Source organism: Phalaenopsis equestris, unplaced genomic scaffold (genome assembly GCF_001263595.1).
Source record: "Phalaenopsis equestris unplaced genomic scaffold, ASM126359v1 Scaffold001307, whole genome shotgun sequence".
Classification (NCBI taxonomy): domain Eukaryota; kingdom Viridiplantae; phylum Streptophyta; class Magnoliopsida; order Asparagales; family Orchidaceae; genus Phalaenopsis; species Phalaenopsis equestris.
Window position 1 is genome coordinate 62,035 of NW_018165746.1, and position 27,764 is coordinate 89,798.

At 36.5% G+C, this 27,764-nt stretch overlaps 5 protein-coding genes across 9 annotated transcripts in view; 3 read left to right on the plus strand and 2 right to left on the minus strand.

Annotated features, from left to right (window-relative positions):
• LOC110033888 overlaps positions 1–7,466 on the plus strand; it is a 31,553-nt gene extending 24,087 nt beyond the window's left edge. For 2 of the 4 annotated variants that reach the window (XM_020738044.1, XM_020738045.1), the window contains exon 5: positions 7,047–7,466. In XM_020738044.1, coding sequence (XP_020593703.1) covers positions 7,047–7,311 — 265 coding nt within the window. In that variant the 3' untranslated portion in view covers positions 7,312–7,466. The remainder of the gene's footprint in view (positions 1–7,046) is intronic. The other 2 variants (XM_020738046.1, XM_020738047.1) reach the window with 1 other exon arrangement.
• A 413-nt stretch (positions 7,467–7,879) lies between these two features.
• Positions 7,880–10,642, plus strand: LOC110033871 (pentatricopeptide repeat-containing protein At1g06140, mitochondrial). The gene is made up of 2 exons (XM_020738017.1): positions 7,880–7,986; positions 8,826–10,642. Exons 1-2 carry the CDS (start codon positions 7,888–7,890, stop codon positions 10,536–10,538), a joined length of 1,812 nt encoding a protein of 603 aa, XP_020593676.1. The 5' UTR covers positions 7,880–7,887; the 3' UTR covers positions 10,539–10,642.
• Positions 10,643–11,411: 769 nt separating this feature from the next.
• Positions 11,412–15,460, plus strand: LOC110033872 (peptidyl-prolyl cis-trans isomerase 1-like). Of its 2 annotated transcripts, none has more exons than XM_020738019.1 (2): positions 11,412–11,604; positions 14,812–15,460. In XM_020738019.1, the coding sequence occupies exon 2, from the start codon at positions 14,823–14,825 to the stop codon at positions 15,345–15,347; it is 525 nt and encodes a 174-aa protein (XP_020593678.1). In that variant the 5' UTR covers positions 11,412–11,604; positions 14,812–14,822; the 3' UTR covers positions 15,348–15,460. The 2 variants fall into 2 exon arrangements, with proteins under 2 accessions (XP_020593678.1, XP_020593677.1); XM_020738018.1 differs by having other exon boundaries at positions 11,415–11,604; positions 14,820–15,460.
• A 608-nt stretch (positions 15,461–16,068) lies between these two features.
• Positions 16,069–17,934, minus strand: LOC110033887 (pentatricopeptide repeat-containing protein At1g06143). The gene has a single exon (XM_020738043.1). It carries the CDS (start codon positions 17,864–17,866, stop codon positions 16,133–16,135), a length of 1,734 nt encoding a protein of 577 aa, XP_020593702.1. The 5' UTR covers positions 17,867–17,934; the 3' UTR covers positions 16,069–16,132.
• A 513-nt stretch (positions 17,935–18,447) lies between these two features.
• Positions 18,448–25,398, minus strand: LOC110033891. Its single transcript, XM_020738049.1, has 8 exons — positions 25,223–25,398; positions 24,772–25,074; positions 24,186–24,385; positions 23,646–23,996; positions 23,338–23,538; positions 23,160–23,230; positions 19,457–19,599; positions 18,448–18,864 (listed from the first exon to the last, which is right to left on the minus strand). Exons 1-8 carry the CDS (start codon positions 25,248–25,250, stop codon positions 18,533–18,535), a joined length of 1,629 nt encoding a protein of 542 aa, XP_020593708.1. The 5' UTR covers positions 25,251–25,398; the 3' UTR covers positions 18,448–18,532.
• Between the last annotated feature and the right edge of the window lie 2,366 nt (positions 25,399–27,764).

Genomic DNA, 27,764 nt, shown 5'->3' on the forward strand with positions numbered 1-27,764 from the left:
GATTCATTAATTCAATGAGTGATTGGTTAATATATTCAATGATTGATGAGCAGATCAAATGAAACCATAATTATACAACAATAATATAAAAACTCAATACCACAATAATAACACCTTAGCTCAACCAGAATACCACATATTTAACACCTCAACTCACATCAATACCACCTCAATATACTACAATAACACAACAATAATACGAAAATAACACCTCAAAATTTACATTATTTTATTAAATTAATTAAATAAATGTAGTTTTATCATATATTTTATAAATTAACATATATATTAAATATAACATATATATTCTTAATTAAATTAATTAACTATTTTTATATTGTTAAGTTATTATAATATATATTAATAATATAATAATTATAAAATTATATTAACGCGTAAATATTGGAAATAACGCATTAAAACCATCAATTTTAAATATTCAAATATTAGTTAATGTTATAACACGCCGATTTTTTTTTAAAAATGAGGTTAAAATTGCCCCATAACACGTTACATGGTGTTATGTCGCCGCCCGATAATAGTTCCCGTGTTATACTGCCGCCCTATAACACTTCATTAGACCGTTGTATAACACAGAAGGGAATATTTCCAGCGGGTTATAACATCGGCCCGCTGCATAAATGGGGAATATTCCCCACGGGTTATAACGTCTGCTCTATAACACTCCACTAGCCCGCGGTATGACACATGGGAGAATATTGTCTGCGGGTTTGTCGGTCAACTTTTTGAAATTGAATTTAATATAATAAGTATATAGTTTGAGTTTTAAAAGTAGTATGTTTTAATTTTTGAAAAAATGAGACCAAATGTATCTCATTCGTTCAATAGTTTGTATAATCGTGTCTGATACCGCGAATGCTACACCCTCCCAAAAGATAAGTGTAGACCTTGGCGATAGACCCAATCATGCAAACTAAAAGATTTGTGACACCCGTTTAGTTTGCGAACTTTTTATGTAAGACTGACAAGTTCTCCTATCTAATACAAAGATTAAATAGGGTTTATTTTACCTAGGTTTCAAGTTCCCTATAGTGACAAACCCCTATAGTTAATTACATCTCAAATGACTGGAGTCACTTGAAAAAACTCTCGATAATGATTATAGGTACTAACCTTCAAGATTTCAAAATTTAGGTTTTCACGATAGGAGGTGGAAAAACAAGTGGGAATGACTCAAATAGGAACGGTTATTTCAGGAGTCCAAAGGAAGAAACATGTAGGAGATGTTACAGATCCTGAGGAGAAATCTTAGTGACTTCCCAGACTATCCTACTGTGTGGCTGTGTTTTGGAGAATATCTTATTTAGGTGATTAATCCTGCCAATTTTATTATTTGAGACTCACATTTGCATAATATCCGATTGTGCAAATAACCCGCAAAGATAAGAGGATTTACGTTGTACCACACGACAACCTCAGAACCTAAGGCGAGTTAGGACTTACGCTGCACAGCATGATTGTACAAGAGCCTAAAAAGAAAGTGTGAGGATTTACGTCACGCTGGGCAAACTACCTCGATGTCCTATGAGTTATTATGCTAGGAAGAGATAGTGCTGAAGAAGATCCTCTTGTCGCTTGATCCAAGCTCCTCGTCGTGCTGCCCACAAAGTTGACTCCAAGCTCCTGTTGTAATGATGACTTCAGAGTTTTAAGTGTTTGAGATGGGTGATTTATGTTTCACAGTTTTGGTGTCCATTGTTGGTTTTGTTTTGTCTCAGTTTTGATTTTGCATGCAAAATAAGCAAATTACAGTTAAATAAAAGATATTTTAAAAAATAAAATGCAGTAAAATAAAATGTTGTAGATAAACTGTAAAAACGTACCTGGGCATCTGCTACTATTGCGTGATTAATATTTCGAGCATAATATGATTTGCGGTAGATTTAAATAAACTCGCAAGAAAAATAAACAAGGCGAGAAACCCAGCACAAAAGTCAGAAAAATAAGTCTTAAAAATCAGAGCAAAAGAAACCCACAACCAAATATGAAAGATCGAGACTGGGTGTAAGACATTGGTAGAAGTGGGGGCTCAGAGCTGGATTGTGTGCTTCCCGATCTTGAACAAGAGTTTCTTGAACAAGAGTTACCATCTTGAACAAAAGTTACAGCCCGACAATCTACAGAAGACAATTCTTAACCTCAATCCTAGTGGCTAGCCACGGACCTTTATAAATTTTTATAGAAAAATTCTTTGATTTTCATGTAAAAGCTGTTGTTTAAGTCCTTTTTATACAGAGTTCTTTTTAACATGCAAAAAAGATTTTTGTTTTATTTTTGTAAATATTTTGTAAAGTCGTGTAATCCAGAGGCTAGTCACTCTAATCGTGTTAGAACTACTGACAACCTAAGAGCGGCGGGGGCAACAATCTCACCCAGCAACAATCTCACCAAGAATTGACAAATAGTATCATTGATCATTTCCTCTGAAGATCCTTGAGGTAGGAAGGTAGGAGATACTATTCTAATAATCCCATTTTGCATCCCCCGTTTAAGCACACATAAGCAATGTCGTCATCGCTCTCGCCACTTAGACCCTAGACTTATCGTAGTCCGATGATCCATATGTGACATTAACAAATTTCTCTAATTGCCAAGAGGATTTGAGTGTAATATCTAAGCTTAAATCCCGGTGCACTGAGTTTCATTGTAGGTTAAGTCATTACGGAAATTTCACTGTTGATTTAATTAAGAAATCATGACTACGTCTCGGTGCATTCTCATGTCTAGTGTCTTAATCAGTTTGTGAATCAGGGTTAGGTGTCTAGTTTCATTATGTATTCGAAAATTAGGTGGATGAACGCTCACCTAGGATGTGCTCCTAAAATCTAGGAAGCCTACACTGAAAATTAGGTAGATGGGCTCTCTCCTAGGGTGTGCTCCTAAAATCTAGGAAGCTTACACTGAAAAATAGGTAGATGAACTTTCACCTAGGGTGTGCTCCTAAAATCTAGGAGGCTGGGCTCTCACCTAGAGCGTGCTCCTCTAGGAAACTTACACTTTAACTTGTGCTTAAATTGATTTAAAATGTTCTACCCTCAATTAAGTGTTTTTCAACTAATCCTCAAATATTTCTAAGTATCTTTCAAGTAATTAAATCAGAAATTCTCATTTTTTTTACTTAACCATGTAAAAAAAGAAGTAAAACAAAAGAAAGATGAGACAAACGCACTTCCAAAACTAGTAAAGTAAAGGGGGAAAACAACGAGTGGATCGACCTAAAAAACGTTTAAATAACAATTAATTGAAACCCAAAATAGTGGTTAAAAGGGGTCACTAAAACCAATTCTAAACCACATGTAAATCAACACTTAAAGACTACAAAAAATCTCGCCAAAACAGTGCGTAGATTGCCTTAAAATTAGTCCACCAAACTGCCTCAAAACAGTGATTAAAACAACCCCGCAAATGATGAGTTTAATGCCTCCAAAACAGTAGACAAAACTATCAAAATCAGCCCCAAAACAATAAGTTTAAATATCCCAAACAGCTCTCATGTAATCTCAAAGCATCAATCTTAAATGTCCCAAAATCAGCTAGGAAATCCAGTCCAAAATAATGTGCGAACTCTCCAAAATTATTTAACAAACAGACTCTAAAATAGTACGCGAATCAGTAGACAAAGCCCTAAAAATCGTAATGTTTAAACCCACCAAATAACAGGTAAAACAACCCCTAATGGAGGCATTCAGAAGTAAAAGAACATAGACCCGCAAAGAAGCATTCAAGCCCTGCAATAATGATCATCTCGAGTCTCGTAGTATTCCCTTTTGAGTGCTCGAAGCACGAAATTAACAAATGAGTATTTAAGATCAACAAGTAAATGATCATTAGAACCTCACAATGTTTGCATTTAAGTGTTTGAAACATAAAACCAACAACGGGGCATTTAAAATCAGCAAGTAAATGGTCATTGTAACCTCACAATATTGTATTTAAGTGCTTGAAACATAAACCAACAACGGAGCATTTAAAATCAACAATAACATATAATCAAAATAGTGTTTATAGCTCTCCAAAATTAGTAAGAATGCATGGCCAAAGCAGCATTTTATTCTTCCAAAACCGCAAGTTTATAAGACTCAAAACAACATCTATGTCATTCTGAAACTTCCAATTCAGCAATTAGGCCTACAATTATTAAAGTTTATGTGTATTGTAAAAGATAATGCATTTCATCAAACAATTCACGAGCTAACTTAATATCTGTAAACTTCATAAACGTATCCATCAACATATTCCTCAGTTTCAAATAAAATAGAACTCTCTTTTGCATCAAGTAAAAATGTTCCATATAGATCAGAGATGAGTTCACACAAGCTTTCAGCAATGTCATTAGAGCATGGAGCTTAAATTTTGAAGGTGAAAGAAAATATTTCACGATTAAATTTAAAAGAAGTCAATCAAGATAAGTGGAAAACAAATTTACTTGGGAAAGATTTCAATACCCAAGTACCAACTGAACATCCCATGGCAGATTTTGAAAGTTCCATGCATTGAATAGTGAGTCCAATTAATTAAATATGAATAGGTTTACGGGATGTGAAATTTCTCATCACATGTCAATAATTACAAAGTGAATGGAGATTATGAGCTAATCACAAGCGTCTTAGAATAACTACCATGAATAATAAAAATCGATTAGCAATGTTGTGGGAATAAAAGAAGCAAGATAAACCATTGAAACCTGTTTTGAGATGATTGGAAATGGAAAGGGGCTCTGTACTGTTTGTTCATGGTAGAGAAAGTCTTCGGAATCCTGCTACTTGGACGACCGAAATAGGAAGACGCGGGCAGCTGGGGTTTTGATCGAGCAATTTCATCCTATTTGATGCGGAGGAGAGATACGGTCATGAGCGGGAGAGGAGTTTTAGTCGCGGGTGGGTTTCTTCTGCTTGAGAAAGCTGAGCGAGATAGCAGGAAGTAGGATTCGGCGGTCTCCTGCAGAGAGGAGAGGCAAGCGAGAAAATCCGAAAGGGGGAGCTGGGGAGCGATGGGAAAAAGACGGATAGCTCGGTGCAGCGGGTTTCTTCCCTTGAAAACGATAAAAGGGGAAGATTTTGTACGCGTTTGCTCTCCAGATAGTCGTTACGAGGGAAATTAAATGGTTTTCATTCAAGCAGCTGGTTAAATTAGAGTATAATAATGTTTAATTAAATTTAATTAAGAAGAGTTTAGGCGGAATAATTTAAATTTTCAAATTTCAAATTTCAAATTATGAATTGGGTTATCAGCCCGACCCGACACAATTGGTCTATATCTAGCCTGAATCGAACCCGGGTTGAGCCTAAACTCGTCTCTTTTAATTAAATTTAATATGCATCGATTTTTGTACCATTTACACGCACGCGTAACCATAGAAATATGTGTCCTTCCTGGCTAAAATTAACGTTCCAGACGAGACGACACAGTTCTTTTCGTCATCCGGGGTCGTCCGGAAAAGTTCTCCAACTGTTGTGCCAAAAATTTGTTAATTTCGTACGTGGTGTAGCGAGCGCGTTGCTGAGTCAGAGAGGGTTCACCTAAGGCCGTCTGATCCTGTAGGAACTCATTTTCAGGCCCTTTATATGTTGGTCTTTAGCCCTTGCAACTAGAAGTTGAGTGTTTGAAACTACTCATGCGAGTTATTCACAAAAATGAGTCAAGAAGTAGCTCGAAGCTCTAAAGGAGGTGGCTTCCATTACTAGTCTGCTAGGATGGTCAACAAGAGACTCCTAAGACTACATTTTGGGTTCTGGGAGTAGGAAGTTAAGACCTCATTAAAAATGAGGTCAACAATGTATAACGCTGACCCGTGGTATAACACATAGGGAATATTCCCCACGTGTTAGAACGCTGACTCGCGGTATAACACATAGGGACTATTCCCCACGTGTTATAATACCTCTTATAACACTCCTCTAGCCTGCGGTATAACACGTGGGATATATTCTCTACGTTGTAACACGCGGTCCAGCGAAATATTCTGTGTTATGCCTTGATTTTAATGCGTTAGTTTTCAAAATTCACGTGTTATACTCGATTTTAACCGGGTTATTTAAAAAAAAAAGACGTGTTATATGGCGATTTAACAGGTTATTTTTAAATTTCACGTTTTATAGGCAAATTTAGGCTCGTTATGTTCAAAATCGACTTGTTATAATATTTAAAATAACATTAGTTATCAAAATATAACTATAATTATATGAATCTATAATTATAGATATATTATTTAGTTATTAAAATTATGATCAGATAAATGTTTAATAATGATATTAAAATTTATCATATTATAATGTTATTAGATGTGGAGAGCTTGGATCATTTTTTATGGTTATGAGCTAAGGGCAATGATGAGTATTCAAAATAATGAAAGTGTCAAAATTATCCCCTGGGAGATGTTTGTTATTTTATCTTAGTTTTATAAACATTCACAATGATAAAAGTGCCAAAAGGATTCACCGGCTCTTTGCAATGGATCATTTAAGTCCCAGAGTTCATAAAATGTCAATTTAGTCTTTACTCTTTTATTACGAGTTGAAATAATCTGCAATGAAGACTATTTCAACTCTCATTAAAAGAGTTTTGAGACTAATATGATACTTTTATAGAATCTGGAACTAAAATGGCCTCATGTAAATAGTAAGAGGATTGTCTTCACAATTTGACTCCATTCACAATCAATCTTAACACGAACCTCCTCTTTAAGTTGCAGCAATACTATCTCCAACTGAATTACAATCATCACAAGAATATTTATGGTTATTGTCCACCGAGTACCCTTAGTGCAGCGTCATAGTTTTTCTAAGCTTCCATCACGTACCTGTCATCTAATTTCATTAAAGTTTGCATCTCCATAGCCGTTTTTGTTAAGATACTCTTTAGCCTGTATTTAGCTATTACAGTATAGCACTTAACTCTGATTTGCATAAATTAATTTTCGTATTTTCTTACGCTCAACTTCACAGAACTTGATAACAAGTTCTAGCTGTTTTTCCAGGATTATGATGACGAGCATATACTATATTCTATTAATTTTTTCTTCTCAGGTGCCAAACTGTGATCGATATTCTTGCAAAATATGCTTTTGACCACATCGACAGATTCACGTTGCGGCAAAGAGAGGCCATTGAAAAGCTTTGGACCTCCATAAAAGAGCAGCAGATTAGAAGGAAGCAGGGCAAATCGGTTACCGGCAAGCTTGACATGAATGCTTTCGAATGGCTGCAAGAGAAATACTCTCGTGAGAAGATAAGCATACGGCATTCCGTCGGAGGTGGGGGAGAGCGACAGGCGCAGCAGTGGCTTGGTTAATTTGATTGTATGAAAAGAGAGAATGTAATCAAAGCTTTCATGTGGTCTTTTGAAAATAAATTTTCAACGTTATGACTTAAAAATTGTAAGGCCTGACATTTGTAACTTTATTGTTGTATTGATTTCTCCTAATTTTGGATTTTCTAACCAATCCTGCAAGTGCTTTATTGATGGGGTTTGTTGCGGTTTTTTGTTTTTTTTTCCTTTTGTTTTTGTGTGTTTATTTTTGGCGCATTGCATTGCACATCAAAAGTGAATTAAAACGTGCGGTTCTTAACCATGGCCACCGATATGGATAATATGACTATGATTAATATGGGATAGTATGGCTATGATTAATACCAAGTAGTTTTATAAAAAGCATTCCGATTACTTTATGTAAAATGGGATTCATTTTATAAGGGCTGAAGGCTTGTAGCATTATGATTTTTTATCATTTTGTAATTTTGGTTTATTTGAACGTTGTATGTGATGTTTGGAGGCAGGCGTTTGTCTTTCATGTTTGCAGAAAAAATACATTTTTATGGATTGCTATGATTTAATTATATAGTTCTGAATGCAGGGCATTGGGAGGCCATGGCGTTCAAAAGGTCGAAATTGCCTTTGTCTTTCTGTATACTGCTCATGGCGGGCTTTGGCTACTCTCAGCAGTTACTGAAAAAAGTAGTAAAGAAAGTAGGTATTTGTGACTCTCTTCCTCTTTTGTTTTATGCTTTATTCTTTGAGTGTGATTTACGAATAAATCAGGATTCAACACTCCCACTTTTTCAGGATCATGCCCATATACACCTCTTGATTTTCATGGATGACATTCCCATATAATGACTCTGCCATTTTAATTTTAATCAATAGCTGCAAAAACAACTCGGCATGAAATATATAAATATGGGGATTATTATGGTATAGGGGATTCTTAGATGTTAAAAATGCTTATTCTTCTCTTATTTATTTTATTTTTTATAGTTTTAAAAATCTCGTTATTTTAGTGATGAGAATATATTGATAAATCAACATTTATTTGGGAAAATTTGAGACCCTAATAGGAAACAAAAATCTAAGTGCGCTAATTAGGATCGAGGTAATAATGGCTTTAGCACCTCTAACTTGAGAGGGGTGGTAACAACGGCTCAAACACCCCCTATAGCAATGGGAAATTATTAGGTGCCGATGAAATAAATGTCGTAGGTGTGGATTTTATTGTTGTATTGATTGTAGCGGTTATCACAATATGATGAAATCTGCATGTGTTGACTCCGCACCTGATAATATCTTGCAACAAAAAATTATTACACAGGTCCTATTGTTTGGGGCCATTAAATCATAACAAAGTTGCCCTTTCTCAAGCTGACCACAATTAAATGCTAGAAGCCTTCACATGTTCATTAACTAAAAACCATCTTAAATCATCAATGTCAACGGCAACGATAAGACTATTGCCCAACACGAACACTTCCAAGTCAAAAAATTTACATTATCTCTTACCTCGCTACACCTCTCTCCGCCACCTTCAACAGATCCACGTCCAAATTCTCATTCATGGCCTCCAAATCTCCGTCTTGCTTTGCTCAAAACTTGTCAGCACCTACTTTGCTTCTGGCCACCCTCTCTATGCCAGGCAAGCGTTCGACCAAATGCCTACCAAGAACCCTCAGTCATGGACCACCATGCTCTCTGGTTACCTCAGCACAAAGAACTTCTCTGAGATATTAAACCTTTACCATCTCCATCGAGCTGAGAAGCATAGCCCAAACAGCTACAGTTTGGTCTTGACCATTCGGGCATGCACGAAGCTGTCTCTCAAGGAAGGGACGTCCATTCATTCTGAAGCCATTAAATTTGGTCTAGAAACAGATAGTTATGTCTCCCCTTCGCTCATCAATATGTACCAAGAATTGGGTTCTTTGGAAGATGCAGAGAAAGTATTCAAGCAAGCACCCCTACTGATTCCAACCAGTTGGGGTCTTATGATGAAAGGCTATTCGAAGGCTTCCATGGATCTTCAGGTTATGGAATCCTTCCATAGAATGAGAGAGTTGGGCGTTCAACTAAATCCCTGTGCTGCTGTTTGCCTCGCTAGGGCTTATGGAAATTTCGCAGCTGCAAGACAAGGTCGTGCAATCCATTCCCTCTGCATCAAAAGCACTGTTATGGCTTCCACTGTATATCTGCAAACCTCACTTCTCGATATGTATATGAAGAGTGGCTTCATAGATTGTGCCCATAATCTGTTTGTTGAATTGCCGTCTAAGGATGTTATATCATGGAGTACAATGGTTGCAAGGTTAGCTCAATGTGGGAGAGCCTTCGAGTCTCTTCAAGCTTTCCAGGGAATGTTGGAAGAATCAATCATACCTAATGCAGTCACGCTCACTAGTGTTCTTCTAGCCTGTTCGCACTTGGGTTCCCTTTGGCAAGGCAAGAGCGTTCATGGATATATCTTCAGGCATGCAATCGAGCTCGATATTGTGGCTCACACAGCACTGTTGGATATGTATGCTAAAGCCGGATCGATCAAAATTGCGTACAAGGTGTTTGGTAGAATGCAGCAGCGGAATATATTTTCGTGGAGCGCAATAATCGGAGCGTTCGGAATGCATGGCATGGGCTCAAGAGCGCTTGATATGTTCCATGAGATGAAGTTGGCAAATGTTTTGCCAAATTCTGTAACATTCATCTCACTTTTGTCTGCCTGTAGTCACTCTGGAAGGGTTCGCGAGGGCATTGAGTACTTTAAATCGATGAGCAGGGACTACGGCTTAACTGCAACAAATGAACACTATTCGTGCATGGTTGATCTCTTAGGTCGTGCCGGGCTTATTGAAGAAGCTGAGGATTTGATCAAGAACATGCCCGTAGAGCCTGCTGCCAGCGTTTGGGGGGCACTGTTGGGAGCTTGTAGGATCCATAAGCGTGAAGAACTAGCAGAGAAAGTGGCTGATAAGCTTTTTGTGTTGGAGCATGATATGGCTGACACACATGTGCTGCTCTCAAACATATATGGCGCATCTGAAATGTGGGAGATGGTGAAGAAAAGTAGGGAAAAAATGAATGATAGGAAATTGGAGAAAACGCTTGGTTACAGCTCGATCGAGATTAATAAGAAAGTTTACATTTTTGGTGTTTGTGACAGTTTAAAATCCTGGGATTCAGGAATTGCAGCGGTTTGGTGTGTTCTTAGCATTCATATGAAAGAACTTGGTTTGGGAGAATACAAGTTTGAAGGATGAAATGAAGAAAAGAAACCTTTGCTGTTGGAAAGAGGAGCCATAATGTTGAATGTGAAGCGGGAGACAGTGCTGCATAAAACAATAGGCGCCAAAGGTACAAATTGGGTGAGCATCAAGAGAATTTATTTATTTATTTGATTATTTTGGGTTTCTTAGTAAAAGTTTTTTGAAATAAGGCCACTTGGCAAAGATGTGGAATCTTGAATGTCTGGGGTTTTATAATGGAAGGATGAAGTCCTTATTAGATTCTCTTACAGCTGCAATATTAAGAGATTGTAAAAACCCAGACATTCAAGATTATTTACTTGAGTAGGAAAATACTGTGATTGAGATTCACTAGAAATTCTCATATTTTTTATAGAAAATCATCGTTCTAGAAACATTTCTGAGATTTTGATTAGTTTTTTTTTAATTAAGATGAATTTTAAGAGGAAGATATGATGCCACTCAATTCTTATGTATTTACATATCCGGCACAAAAACTTCAATTTTTACATATATGTCATCTTACCTGTGTATGAAAAGGCTTATGATGATATTTTTTTATGTAATATGAAAGATTTGGGTGGTATAAATGTAAAAAAAAAAAGTAGCTCATTTAGCATAAGAGTTGGGTGGTATGTAGGTAAATGCCCCCATTGTAAAATTACTAAATTTATTTTTAAGTTATATACGTTAAAATTTTTTTAATTATTTATAAGTGTAAAAATAACATTAATTTTGACATCATCATCCTGATTATTGTAAACTTTACGATCGAATTATTTGTAATCTGTTGGGTTGGAACTCGGCCCCAATAGCATCGTTAGCTGGACCGTTGGATTTCTAAATCCTAAGGCGCTGCTGCGTCTAAAAGCCTTTAAGAAAACCCTAGCATCGCAAAACCCCATCTTAAAAACCGGTCCCCGTTCCACGCAGCTATCGTCCCGCTCACACTTGTTTCGATTCTTCGGCATTTCGGCGCATAGGTTGCCAGTGTTGGAGTGGTGAAAAATCAAGAGTTGGGCTGTGTGGAACCTGATTAGAGTCATTTGATTTGCACTTTCAACGACGCCGGGAGATTTAGGTTTGTTTTTAGCACCATTGTTATGCATTTTTTGGCAGATCCGCCGCAGTTCTCCCTTCCTTCTTTTTTTTTTCTTAATTTTTTTTCCTAACGACCTAGTAGTTCATAAACGTTCAGTTGCTGCCGACTCTCTTTTGAGTGATTTTGGCTGATCTCATGAAGAGAAGTTGCATGAACTGCTTATTTTCATTTCTGGACAAATAATACTAATAAATATGATGAAAAATGTTTCGTTCATTGGATTTATTAATATTGAAATGGTAAAATCCTTATCTTGGCTAGTTGAGCATGAGCCAGTGAAAAACAAATAATCAGCCTGCCACCAGATCCTCTCATGCGTGATCAAAGACACCTTAGAAGCTAGAATAGCTAAGATAAATTGATGCCTAGGTGTGACAGTCTTGTCATCCTGAAGAAATTTCTGAAGCTTGCAAAAGAGCTGTGTTGCCCCTAAGGCCCTAAAAAAGCAGTTTGCACCCAAAAGAAGATGGTTTGTGCTATTTAAGCATCATGTAGGCACCTCTTAAAGAAATTTGAATTACCGAAGCAAAGAACATTTGTATATGTTGGATTCTAACTTGTCTTTATTGTGAGCACACCCCGAGAGTTGGAATCGAAAGGGGCAAGAGAAAGAGAGAGAGAGAGAGAGGGGGAAAGAGAGCACGGTAATTTCCTCCAAAGGAAACTAGAGAGCACCCCCTCTCCCCCTATGCTACTTGGGATCGACTATTTAAAGATGTTTAATTAGTAAAATTAAGGAATGTGAGGATTGTTATGGTAACCACTCTTAATGGATTTAATGTGTATAATTTGAATCAATGACTGTCATAATGTTGAAAAAAATTATGGTTTACAATGACATGAGTTTAAGTAAATATTGCTGGCTGGCGGGTGACCGATCGTGTCTGCCGCCAGACTGAAATCCGTATATGTTGAGAGGGGAATTAGTTGGTCGAAATATGATCGGTTGGCTTGACAAGAGGCTTGACCGATCGATTCTGCGAGACCTATTACTTCGGTTGGTCGGTCAACCGATGGGTCGAACTGTTTCGTTGGGACAGTCGTGGCTTACTTACTGTTTTGCTCAGTTTTTACAAGATTTGAGTCTCGTCCGCCTGGTCAGTTCGTCGCCTCGGCCGGATCCTCTCTCGCAAATTCTTGGGCGAATTTTGTTGCTGCCTATGCGGAGTATTTGACGTGACTAGCTACCAGGATGATTTTTGCCTTACCCTTGGCGGATCTCGTTGCTATCAAGTAAGGAACCATCTTCGTAGCATTGACAAGTTTACTGCTTCTAAGTTTACTGATTTCTTAAATTGGAAATTGGGGAATCTAACTTGGTTCTTTGAGAAATTAAGCACATATCCAAGGCTAGCAAGAGATATTATGCGAATTCTCCTTTGGAGTTAACAAGGTTATTAATCACATCTTCGATTGAAAACCCCCTTCTACTAGACTCCATCTGTTGGCGGTCGATAGGGAAACTGAAATTCTAGAAAGAGGGACTCTTTATGGAGGGAGAGAGGGCTCACTATACAGCCAATTGAACTTATGCTTCTCTTTATTGGTCTCTTTGCAACTTTGTCTGTGAATAAATGTTTGTTATGTTTTACCTACTGCATTCTACCTTGATTTATTATTCTTGCTAATGGAGAGAGTGATATTGGTTTAGTCATATATGGGCTTTACAGTGTTTATCAAATATCTACGGACCCATTTATTGTTCCACTCTTGAAATCCTTTTGTTTTAAAACCTTTTGTGCTTTGTCGTTTGGGTTCTGTATTCAAGGATAATCTCAAGATATTTGATTTCTAACTTCTATGAATTGCTTAAATCTGAGATTGTAGAATAATCTCGGTTTCATAAGAACTTGAGCACACATCGAAGGCTTGCAAGAGACATTGTGTTCTTGTTGAGCTCAAAAACTGTGCAATATTTAAATCATCTCTACATTTAAAGGCCTTTTAACAATTTTAATTTGTTGGAGGTCAAGAAAGAAATGAAAAATTCATTTTGTGTTTGAGAGCATATATTGAAGGCTTGCAAGCTACATTATGTTAGCCCACCTGTAGAGCTAAATTATAAAATTTTCTATGACATTCCATATATAGATCAAAATTATGTAATGCTAAATTATTGAAATGGCTTAATTAGAGGGCTGTAATCAAAATTCGAACGATTGTTTGAGTTTTTTATATAAAATTATTAAGAAATGACTTTATAAATTTAAATAAATAAGCAATAGAATAAATTGAAATTAATATTTAACTAGATTATATAAACTAAATATAATAATGAAAGATTTACATGCATAAGACAATTCTACATGTCACCCAAATTTATATGTTTAGCACCCAAATTTCAAATTCATATAAACATACAAAATTTTCTCCTTTATTACGGCATGTGAAATCTATATGTTAACACGCAAATTTCAAATTTTACATATATAACACCTTTCTAGACCTAATGTGGCAGGGACTAGGGCAACAGATGATAAAGTGATATTTTAAGAGGGGCAAAATTGATGTTTCAGGAGGGGCAAAAAATCAAATTGCTCTCTCATATAAGTCAAAATTTGAATTTGAGGGGTGCAATTGCCCTTCTTGGACTCTTCCTATGTTCGCTCCTGCATTTTGGTATTAAATTATGATACGTTTCTAGTTAGTCAAATTTTAAATAACGTATCATTTAAGTATGAAGCACTTAACAAGTTAATTGTTCAACAACAAACGAGCTTGTTCGAAAACTAGACTATGTGCAACTTTGGTTCATATAACCTTCGATTTTAAAAATAATGTTCAAACATGTTTGTTTTCTAATTTGAACAAACATTATCGAGTATTAATTGTGTCAAAAGTTCGAGGTGTTCATCAACTGCATTTGTTCATTTAATAAATCTTAATAGCCATTTACAGCCCAATACTTGAGGTCTTAGATAGCCACTTTGAAACACCAAATTAGATATCTGCTGACCATTAGATTACAGCAATGCATTTCTTTCCTAGAGATTTTATTTGCCTTCTTCTCTGGCTCTACCCTCAACTATCTTTCAATCAGCAGAGCATGGAATAGTTACTGTGTTTATATTATCTTTCAGATATACTTAATCATGTTTTCCTATTTTGTTGAACTCATATATTTTAAATATTGATACCTAAGAAGCTTAATGTGATGAACCTAATAATGATTTGCATGTTTTTAAGCATCACAGTAAATGGCAAATCCCAAAGTTTTCTTCGACATTCTAATAGGAAAGGCAAAAGCCGGCCGCATTGTTATGGAGCTGTTTGCCGACATCGTTCCAAAAACCGCAGAGAATTTCCGTTGCCTCTGCACTGGAGAGAAGGGGATTGGCAGATCAGGGAAGCCCCTGCACTACAAAGGATCAACATTCCACCGAATCATTCCCGATTTTATGTGCCAAGGTGGGGATTTCACCAGAGGCAATGGCACCGGCGGCGAATCCATCTATGGAGACAAGTTTGCTGATGAGAACTTTAAGAAGAAGCACACAGGGCCTGGTGTTCTCTCCATGGCCAATGCTGGTCCAGGCACTAATGGCTCCCAGTTTTTTATCTGTACTGCAAAGACGGCATGGCTGGATGGGAGGCATGTTGTATTTGGTGAGGTTGTTGATGGATATAATGTTGTTCAGGCAATGGAGAAGGAAGGATCTCAATCTGGAAGGACTGCTTCACCTGTGGTGATTGAAGATTGCGGGCAGATCTTGGAGAGTTGAGATGTGTTTAGCTGATTTAAGTCTGAGGAATGCTGTTGAGATATGTTAATTCTTACCTAACATTATCAGGCTTTTGTTTTCCTCAAATAATACATAGGACTTGTGTTCTTTCAGTTCTCAAATTCTCCTATTCTTATTGGGATTTAGAGGCTTCATTTAGATTATGGTTTTTTTGCCTGCTTTAGGGTTGTAAATGAGAAACCGAGTCGTGAATCAGATTGAGCTCAGCTTGATATGTGGCTTTTGAACTATGCTCATGAGGTTTTGAGCCTAGTTTAAGTTAGCCCCAACTTGATTTGTTAGCTCGTGAGCTGGTTTATTTTAAAAATATTAATATTAAATAAATTCAAAGTATATTCAAGTCTTTCTTTTTAAACTATCAATAATATTTAAAAAATAATAATTTATATTTTATATTAAATAATTTTTAATTCTCTCTCTTCTAATTACTCATTTTATTGTGAAATTAATTTTATTCTTTTATAATAAAGAAATCAGCTTAAACTTGAAAACTTAAGCTTGAGCTTGAATTTAATAAAATTAACCAAGTTCATGCCGAGAGTGGCTCGCGCTGGGCTTGACTTGTATACACCCTTGACCTTTATTTATGATTTTATTCTATATTTTTAACAAAAAAAAGGAAGATTTAGATGCGTATTGTTCGATTCTCATATATTTACATATCTAACATGTATACTTCAATTTTTACATACATACCACCTTTACCAATACTGCCCCCTAGTAAAGTTTAGGTGTTATATATGTGAATACATAGGAACTGAACTTTAGCTGTGGCAGAAACAGAACATATTAGACATACTACCATTGAACCTTTCAAGTTTCATATGACCAAATAATTCAAACAATAACGAAATTATTTGTTCAGATGAAGGGTGCGAAGTATCAGATGCAACAAATTCGTGAACCAGCCCATCAATCTCAGTCCAACTACAACCCGAACTCACTTTCTGAACTCCCATCTCTTTCATCTTCCTCCTCACAGCAACAACCTCCATCCACCTATTCTCTTTGGCATACATATCTACTAACAGCATATAGCTGCTACTCTTACCTGGATCCAATGAAATCAGTCTTTCCATGGCAATCTGCCCAACTTCCATATTTCCATGAATCTTGCACCCACTCAACAGAGCTCCCCATATGACCGAGTTTGGAACAATCACCATCTTTCTTATCAAATCAAGCGCGTCCTGCACCAGACCGGCGCGGGCCAGTAGATCCACCATGCAGCTGTAATGCTCCATCTCAGGGACGATTGAATGATCCTCAACCATTCTCAGAAACATCATTCGGCCTTCTTCCACAAGCCCTCCATGATTGCAGGCACTGAGAATGCTGACAAATGTAACACTATTCGGCTTTTCTGAACTCTCTGCCATCTTTGAGAACATGTAAAATGCATCTTCGGGGCGCCCGTGCATTGCAAGTCCATCAATGATGGAATTCCAGCAGAAGAGGTTCTTACTTTCCAGCTTGAAGAAGATGACCAAAGATTTTTCTATGTTTCCACATTTCGCGTACATGTCAATCAAAGCTGAACCTGTATATACATCTATAGGGAATCCATTCAGCACTGTTATCCTGTACATTCTGCTGCCAGTTTCAAGCGCTCCGAGATGAGCGCAAGCAGATATCACAGTTGCCATTGTGACCTTGTCTGGGTTCATTCCTGCAGCTTTCATGGCATCAAATGTCTCCAGAGCTTCTTTGAATAGCCTGTTTTGAGAATAACAAGAAATCATGCTTGTCCATGAGATCAAATTCTTTCTTGGCATCAGCTTAAAGAGAGATGCCGCGGTCTCTACATCCCCCAACCTGGCATATCCTGCAATTATAGCGTTCCAAGACACTGTATTCCTCTCAGGCATTTGATCAAACAGTTTACGCGCGGCATTTAAATCTCCAAGGAGGGTGTATCCAAATATCATCGTGTTCCATGCGAAGTCATCTTTAACGATCATTTCTTCAAACACTTTCCTTGCATCTTCTATTCTGTGCAAGATAGAGTAGAAATCAATCAACCCGGTTTGTAGAATGAGATGACAGACTAAGCCACTTTTTCTAACCTGGCCATGAACGGCTTCACCGAATCCAAAAGTTGGGACCTGTGTACAGGCTTTGATGATGTGGGAGAAGGTATGACAGGTGGGCTGGTGTTGTTGCTTACGCATTTCTACAAACAGCTGGAGGGCATCAAGTGGTGCAGAACAGTTTATAAAACAACCAATCATTGCATTGTAGACGAAGATATTGGGTTCTGCAATTTGGGTGAATGCGAGGGAGGCGTGGTAAATTTGATGGAGCCGGCTGCATGCAGCCAAAAATTGGTTGATGATGAAGGAGTCGTGGAGAAAATTGTTCTTCATCATGGCTGCGTACAGAGATCCAACGTCCTTGGAAGAACATTTCTGTAGTAAAGAAGGAAGGAGAAGCTTCAGCTGACCAGTGTTGGTCTTCGCTGCAAGAGAAGAGCGAGGGAGAAGGCAGGCAGCATTCATGTAGAACGCTGGCTAAAGCCAGCTTGTTTCTCTTTGAATTGGTTCTCACAATAAGCATTTTAAAAAATAAAAAAGTGTTTTTTGTGTAGGTTGTTTTTGTTTCAAGTAAAAAAAAAAAGTAAAATATTTCAAATACATGGGTTTTAAAAAATATTAATATTTTGTTTGAAATGAAGAAAATGCAGGGTAAAATTTTAATAAATTTCAAATACATCACATAGATTATTAGTGGTATATTTGTTCCTTATATTTCCCACATTTATATATTATATATATACATGTCTTATATAAATTCCTCATAAAATAATATTTCAGTTTTTTTAAGAAATGACGAGAGGCTATTATACGAGCCTCCACCCACTAATGTGTCTAACAATTCGAATATCACTCTTTAAAACCAACTGTGCTAGAGGGAACTCAGACTCCCGACCTAAGGGGTCTTACACCGAGGATGCCAACCACTGCATGCAAACACATTCACTATGAGAAAATTTATCACCTCATAATTCCTTTTATTATTTCCATCTCTCTAAATCTTAAACAAATAAAAAAATCAAAATTGATGTGCTAAACTAACAAATATAAAAATAAATAAAATAAAATAAAATAAAATAACTATGAAAAGTAAGGGTTTGATTTATTAATATGAATCAAGGAAAATCAAATTTAAAAGACTGTCCTCCTATCAGAAACTGGCAGGCCTTTGAGCACATCCCTGAGAGCATAATAGTGATTTTCGCATTTATGATCTGATATCAAGTTGCCAGAAAGCAAAATCCTTCGAAAATGCTCTCCTGAATTCCTCCTCCACAGTGTGTAAAATTCTTTGCTCCTCTCATTAACTATATCATCTGAGCTGCCTTTGTCCATCTCCCTTCTCAAGAAATATTGGGTCCCAGGCAAGTATAGCTCCTCCAAAATCCTATCGTTCTGTTTATCAATGGCGCTATCAACAGCTTTTGTTTCTTGGTGAATCGACTCTTTTATCTGGGAAATTTCTGCAAATACAAAGCAAATAATGTCCCAGAATGAAAAAATAAATAACTTTACATGGTTGAGGTTTTGTACATGTTTAAGAGCAAAGCTGAAGTGAAGGCCAGAGTGACATTACCATAGATCACACTCAATTCCCATGCATTAACATATTTAACACCAAAGCTTCAATTTTTACATATAAGCCTCCTTATCTTTGCAAGAAAAAGGTGGATTTCACTTGGAACAAGCTAAAGTAGTGGCATTTTTTATGTTGTATCAAAGATTTGGGTGGAATAAATATAAAGAGTAAAGTTTAGGTGTTGGAGATGTAAAAACATAGGAATTGGGCTCAACATATTCTATTAAATGGAAGCACAAGTTCAACTACATGACTATTTAGCAAAAGCATCTTCCTCAACGTTTCACTAGTAAAACCAACCCCCTAATCAAAGTTTCATCACCTCCTCCAACTGCATTGTTTTTATCCAACTATAAGAATTCATTTCAACAATTTTAATGATTCATATAACATTATTTATTTTTTATTTAGAATATTTACTCACAGTTTAGAAGTCAATATAAATCTAATATCTGCATGAGATTTCCATTACTTACCAGAGGAATTTGAAACTTTCCTAAACTTTGTTGCATAAGCTGCAAGTTTCCGAGCTACATCTTGAACTGAAGAAACAACATGTTTTGCATTTGTTACCAGTTCTGCAATTACTTTCCAGTCTTCCTTCTCTAAAATAGTCATCCTGCAGCAAAATAAATAACTCCCATAAAGGAAAGAAAATAAGTCTAGAGAAAAGGAATGCAAAGAATAGTAAAAATATTCAAATCAAATGTGCAAATCAAACATCTTTTGTACAATGAAGGCATTACTTTGAGCATGAAATCAACAAAATAAAGGGACATTTACATGCATAACACCAAAATTGCTATGTATTTACATATCTAACATGTAACTTTTACTTTTTATATTTATAAAATTCACCATTTCTAAAAAGTGAAACACACTTTTTTATTCACAGTTAAGGTGCCATGCATGCAAAAAATTGAAGTTTAGGTGTTAGATATGTAAATACTTAGGAGTAGAGTTGTAGGTATGTAAACCTTCCTAAAATGAAAACATTTTCTGGTACTACGGGAGCTACAGACGTGGATAATTCCTTGAAGGAATCATTTTTTTCAAGTGTAAGTTTATAATTCTAAAAACTGCAGCTTCAGTAATTACATGATATGTGCTGAATGTAAATTCTATGGGTAACTGTAGAATTGATTTCACTTCTCCGTGAATGAGGTAAAAACTGAGTGCATAAAGCCAATGTGCATTGCATGATTCAATAAACCTATTGTTGTGCAATTAGAAGAAAATAAATATGTTTATAATTATATTGTTTATGTTTAAGAGATATGAATTATGGTTTATTTGTAATCCTTCTTCTGTTTTTTCTGTTCCTAATTCTGCTGCTATAGTTTACTCTCCCAGCTCTTAACTACGCTGGTTTACTTGGGAATCTTCAGGCCAAATTATGAACACAAATTGTGTTAAAAAAATGTTGCATTTGTTTATAAGTGCAAAGATAATCTTCAAAAGTGAAGATCTATATAATAATGTAAATAGTTATAAGTGCAAAGATAATCTTCAAAAGTGAATATCTATATATTAATATAAATAGGACTACTGAAAGAATTTTTTTTCCCATAACCCAAAGGCCTACGCATAAAAAGAACAAGACAAAAATACAAGACTTCTAGTGCTTCATCTTATTTAGATCCAGCTTTATGAATACTCATTTTCTATTTATTATTGCTAGGTGTTGCATATGGTTTTAAAGATGATCAATTAATGAACAAATGTCTTATAATTATTATGCAATAAAAGAATCATGAAGATTGAATGTTATAATTTAGAAAGCGACAATTAATTAGATATTGCTTATGAATATCAGAATAACATAAAAGTTATGGTCAATTAAATTTGATATCACTGAAATGAGATTTTGAGATTATGATGGTAAAACAAAAAAGCATAAATACAAATAAATATATTAGATAAATTATGAGTGCAATACTTTGTGGATCGACCTCCAAAGCCCAAAATCTCAAAGTTGTTACTTGGGAAGAAATTGATTTCATGATTATGACATGATTGTGGAACACCATACTACTAGAAATCAATGGCCCTTTTATGTCTCTCTCCCAATAAAATATGTTATTGAACAACTAAAAGAAACTAAGAATACAAAGTACAAGCCGCGTAAAACTCCAACTGAACCATGACAAAAATAATACTTTGAAAAAAGAATCAATGCAGATTAGAGCAATATAAGAAAAAATCAACAGACCAACATATTCACCAAAGGAATTCGTAGCCCCATATTTAAAAACATCTTAAGCAAACTTGGAATGGTACATCTCTATAATCCAATTTGAGAAAGAGTATTAAATTTCTGCTCCAATTATAGCGAAAGACTTGAGACACACAAAACAAAATTTTGGACAATTAAATCTGTCTCTATATGATCTTCGGATTGTAATCCATAAGCTTTCCTAAAGGATTTTTAGCCCCTATTAATTTTCCCCCCTTTTTTAATTTTATTCATGTATATGTCTTTCCTTCTGCACAAATGAAAGAGAAGACTCTTGAGAGTTTTTCCATTGATTTATTTTCTACAAAAATGTCAACTCCAACTTGCTAAGATAAAGTTAAGAATGGTGATGACTTTATTATTGAGTTTGGGTACTATAGACCATTAAACTTAATTGAGATGGGTAAGGAACAAATATTTTATTGAAAAAAAAATATATAATGATCCAATTGTGAAGAGATGCATTGAAGAGAGAAACAAAAGTGTGTTTTTAGAGCCTTTCACAAATATTAACAAATCAAAATCATTACAAAATAGTTGAATCTAACAATAAAATCAAGCTATCCCTCTAATAAGGCATCACTACTTTATACATATTTTTAATATTGTTGAAATAATTTGTTTCCTAATCATGATACCTTGATTCTCACGCTCAATCAAAACCATCTAGGCATCCACCTATCATTATAATTATTAATTTGCACTCGATTAGATTGAGCAGGCCGATAAACCCCAACAATCTTCTGTCATGAACTATTAAAACCTCCTCTCGGCACCAGTCCTAGCCAACACCCTTGTGGACAGTCCAAACTAAGCAATTGAAGGTCTCCATGACAACCGGCAATGACAGGTCCTGAAGCCTTAAATCCATAATCTATATTCCATTTCTTATGATTTATGTCAAATGATGGTCATGTCAACTATGAAATATAGAGGTAGAGAATGAAGCATAGGACCTTGTAAAATGGGGGAGGATGATGATTTTGAGGAGAAAGGGAAAAGTACAAAAATAGGGAAGATTTCTTTCAGCGAATGTTGCAAATACGACCGAACCACTTACAACTCTCGTCTCTTCACATTACTGTTTTTTTTTATGTTGTCTCCTAAAGCATCTCACACCCTCCAAGCTTACAGATGTTGATAGACTAGAGTACTAGAACTTTTGTCATTTTAGCACCTTGAATTCACACCCATCCGAATAGAGTTATAATACCTGCACACCCTCCAAGCTTACAGATGTTGATAGACTAGAGTACTAGAACCTTTGTCATTTTAGCACCTTGAATTCACACCCATCCGAATAGAGTTCTAATACCTGCACAACTGCAGAGTTGCAAGAACCAGCAACTATGCTAAAAGGTATTTTGATGTTTCAAAATTTAATTTCATTCTATTTAAGGGGTTTCTGATGCAGTATTTAGGTTGTCTCGAATTTCACATATGTTGCTTGTATAAATCCTCTTTATGACCAACCACTAGTATTGCAGTTCTTTCAATCATTAGCCCACACTTTTTTTTTAGTCATCATCAAGCTCTATTATGACAAAATCACTATTATTATGATTATTTTTTTAACGAGGCATTTTGTTTTTCTAATGAGCATTGCTACCAGCCCCTAGCCTGGATGTCCAAGATTGAGGGTTAATGTTAGATTGTAGCTACCAGTAAAATATAATTTAAAACAACTGAAACGAATAAACCATTGAAGATGTATTTAATAAATTAAATTAAAAAATGAATAAACAAAGTTTTTGTCTGGCCTACACTGTTTACTAAATTTAGCTGACAGCAAAAGTATCCTCTAAACAAACCCAATCTACAAGACGATTATTGACAGCAAAGTTACTCAACTGAGGCAAAAAAAAAGAAAACCAAAAAATAGATATAATTGGATTCCCATATGAGGATAAAAGATATATTCGTTGAAAGAATAACTTACTTACCAATCAGTTTCAAGAATCTCATTACGCAATCTAGCAAGCGAAGCTACACTTAACCTTGGAATTATATCATCCTGAAAAGAATAAATAAGTAAAGGATACTTTACAAGAATGGAGACTGAATGAAGCACTTCAAAGTTTTTATGGTGAAAGGAAAGAAAAAAGAAAGAGAATAGCTCACCTGCAGCACTACGGTGGAGACATAGCTAGCACAGCTTTCAGCTAGCTCCTTCGATACACAAGGCGGAGTTCCAAATCCAACAGCAGAGATAATGTCAGGACTGAACCCAAGTTCCTTAGCCGGCTTTCTTCGTAGCATGATAGCAAGCAATGCAGCAGCTGCACCTCCAAGAGAATGTCCAACTAGCCTCAACCTAAAATCCTGTCCAAGAATTTTTTTCAAATATGAAAAATAGTTATGAAATACTAATTATCTAAATAAAAAGAGAAAATAAACAAAAGCAATCATCTTAAAACAACAGGATTTACTCTGTGCTTCACTAGGAGCTTTCTAATGGCTCCCATTTCATGGTGTAGATACCAGCGAGCAGCCTCAGCAGTTCCAAAATGAGTAGAAAAGCCATCAAATGACACATTTTGATCACTTGAAGCAACCAGATTAGTTATAAGGTCATACACAGTGTGAGTACCACGAATTGCAAGTATTACTAATTTATTTCTAGTATCTACACCAATATAGTATCCAGGGCGTAATAAACTGGAATCTTTCACAAACTTCAGAATGTTCCTTTCTCGAAGCATGCATTGTCGTGCAATGCTTGATGTGCTATCTCTATAACATCCCTTAGCCAGCTCAAGATGGTAAATGAGTTCTTGAACCTGGGCAGTAAGGCAAAGTTAGCATATTAATGTATATTTTAAACAAAGTAGAATGTTAAACAAAAGAAAAGTGGACAAAATAGCATTTTGCCAAATTACATCATGTGAAATGGCAATGCCTTCAGAGATCAGATACTGGCTAGGTAAAAAAAACCTCTTTTCTGTAGTAGGAAAAAGCTGGGAAATTACCGCAGACTCGGATTGAATCTGGACACCCTTGAAATCTTCAACCTTTGTAGCTGATGCTTGACTCAGGTGGATAAGGTACAGACCAACTGTAAGGTCACTTAAACTCCATTCTTGGATTCCAGCTTTACTAGCTTGAAGGTCTGTAAGGATCTCAAAGAGAGTTCTTGTACTTGGTGGTATTACCGGCTTTTCCCCAATTCCTGCATCATAACAAGTGCGCTTAGTACAACCAGTGAGTTTGCCGTATAAACATATGAAGGGAATCCCCTAACTTCTATGTCATCTGATATTAAATCAAAGCGAGATTCATGGAGTTCTTCACCCTACAGAACTTTTACTTCCTGCCGCTTACTTCAAGCATAAAATCAACAAACTGACAATTTCTAAAACTTAGATTTTGGTTTATGCTACGTTCAAAGATAAATAACCAATAGAATGAAGTGACATGAAGATAACATACAAATTAATAAGAGTTCGTTATCTAAACGATATAAAAGGTGCTCATGTTAATAGAGAAACGTGTAATTCTTATCGCAAAGTGACAAGGAGCTGTTCTAAACATAGAAGACACTAATAACAGTAAGACCTGCAGTGGATGCCCACTTGTAAAGCTGCAAAGCCGGTTCCAGAGCTTTAGAAAGCCAAGCAAATTCTACCTTCCACTTTCGCCAGCTCGAATCGTCATCGTCACAGCTCTCTCTGACAACCTCCGGATCGAAACCTGGCTTGGGCAATCCAGGATGTTGCAGAGTGGGATCCTCGTGCAAATCACTTACTCCCACCTTCTTCTTATACTCCCCTTGATGCCGTTGCGAGAGGCGCCTACAGAGTAAGCCTTTTAGGAGATGCTGATACGTGTCACTTTTATCATCGTAGCGTATGAAGGAATCTGGTAAAAAGAGGATCTTTTTAGCAAAACCCAAGTTTCAACTTTGATCACGGTGACAAAGAGAAGGATATAGAGACTAAAGGTATATGGACAGATTGTGTTAGCCAGTGAAATGAATAGCAGCGAGTGATAAAGAAGGAAAATTTACTGATACGGAAGAGGAATCGCTTCGCCATTGGGGCCGTCGGTAAAATGGAACTCAGTTGGGAGCATCTGAGCGGTTGACAAAGGCTAGTCTCAGCGATACGAGAAAGCTGAGGACATTTGGATCAGGTTTACCACGGTTAGCCCGTTGGATGAGCGGCGGCGGCTCCTCCGGGCGGTCTGTTTTGAGATTATGCATTGTATAGTGTGATTGAATATGCAGAAATTTTCATAACAAAAGAGGTTAAGAAAAAAATAAAAGACCATTTTTTTAGAAGATATGAAATTTTTAATGCGTACTTGATCGTGTTCAATTAGATTTTGAACTGATGATGTTCTAATTGATAACATATGAAAAGCTGAAGCTTTTATTATTATTACTTAGAGCAACTTTCTTTGGGTTGTTGATCCTTCATATAATTTGAAAAATCATTTCCACACATTTTATTATAATAATTCAAAATTTATGTGTTGGATCTTAAAAGGTCTTTTGGAAATACAAGCCTCGAGAGTTAGAGCCAAGAGAATGAGAGAGATGGTGGAGCGGTTAGAGAATTCTCAGTAGAGAAAATTGGGGAAAAGTTCACTTATTCACTTTCAGACCTCCTATTTATAGAGATATATTCGTACAATTACAGAAGAAATGATTATGGAAACCGTCCTTAATGATAAATTGATGTGTTGATTTAATAACGAATCTGTGTTACAGTTTGAGTGTAATACAACGGTTATCGGTGGGTCAACTTATTTGAGTTCAGTCAGCTCAGGCGACTAGTCTTGTGATGATCGACCCTATCGGGGTAAACCCGGCTGGTCGACTATTTGTAACCAGGCGTCCTTGCAAGAAGCTTAGACGGATGGGCCTGCAAGTGTGGTCTGCTGATTGGATATGTCGATATTGCATGTCGGTCGAATTAATCAAGTAATCAATCATCGTATGGCTGATTCAGATCATGCTTCTTCAGCCTAATGCTTCAGTCGCCATCCCTGGTCATTTGATGGCTTTGAGATCTGTGCTTGTAGTTTCGGTGCATACATATTAGTTTTCTGAGTTTTCATTCTCCTTGATAATGACAACTACGATAATGATAGAAAAACTATTAAATAATTAATGACACAAAAAAATTGAGAAAATTAATTCAATATTTAACATTTTTTCGGATTTCGAGCCCAGTGAGCCCCATAAATAGAACCATAGGATTGTCATTTGCAATTTTTGTTGCTAGTTCTCCTCAAATAGCCAAGGAACACCATGGCTGACGGTACAAGCCGAGATGATGTGGATCATGAACTTCTGGTTATGGAGGGCTTTCAGATTCCTATCTTTGTAAGGAGGAAAAAGATTATAAAGAAGGAGAAGTGGTCGAAACTTGAACTTGCGTCGGCCGATCAAGTAGACTCATCCGAGGGTCCTGAGGCGTAGACGCTAAAAAAACCTTGCTAGAGAGCCCTGGCTCCCGGGCCTGGCACAGGTGCGATTGCGAGTGTCAACAGGGTCTGATTGCCAAAGGCATCGATGTCGATGAAGAGGGGCCAACGAAGACGACAGTCATGAAGCTTCCTCGACCGACACTACAGAGGGGCCATGCTCGCTCGTGTTCAGCTCATTTATATTTCGAGCTCAAAAAGTGTGTTTGTGTTTGACTCGTTTGCTTAGCGAGTCGAACATGAGCCATTCACGAACAAAAAATCATTTTGACAACCTTAATCATGTACCATAAGATGTTAAGAATTGAGGCAAGATTTAAAACATCATTTGAATCTAATTTAATATTTTTTATTTTATTTTCTTAATTAATACTTATAATTGATTATAAATCTTTGTAGCCTTATAGTCAATTGAATGTTTTAAAAATGATACTCATCACACGGAGAGAGAGAGAGAGAGAGAGAGAGAGAGAGAGAGAGAGAGAGAGAGAGAGAGAGAGAGAGAGAGAGAGTCAAATATATATATGTATATATATTGATTAGTAGTATTTCGAGCTAAAACGAGCCAAACACGAACGAACACGAGCTTAGTGAACCAGCTGAGCATGAGCTTCTTAACGAGCCGAACACGAGCTATTCGCGAACAACGAGTTGTTTTGACAACCCTAATCGCAAGAGAGAGAGAGAGACGTGCTCTCAAAGGACTTTCTTTAATAGACAGATTTTAAGTATGGAAGATTTTTTCTCTTTGGTCAGCGACTTCGCTGCCATTGGTGATCGCATTGTGCACAGAGACCGGCGTCCAACCCCTCGTAAAGGTACACATCGGTCACATTTTTGTATGAAATGATATTCATTTCAGATACTTGTATACCTCACTTGCTCTTTCGCTAGTTATGTGTTTGTCCTGTAAGTTACGTTGGCACATGGTCCGGATGCCGATAATTCATGTAAGCAAAGAGCACGTTTTTTCGTTCTCTCCAGCAAGGAAAGCTTCCTCATTACTTTGAGGAAGGATCTCGATGGGCTTCTCTTCTGCAGTTAGGAGAGCTTCATCCAGATGAGCGTGGGACATTGATCAACCACCGCGACGGTATAACATCCTCAACACTTATGTT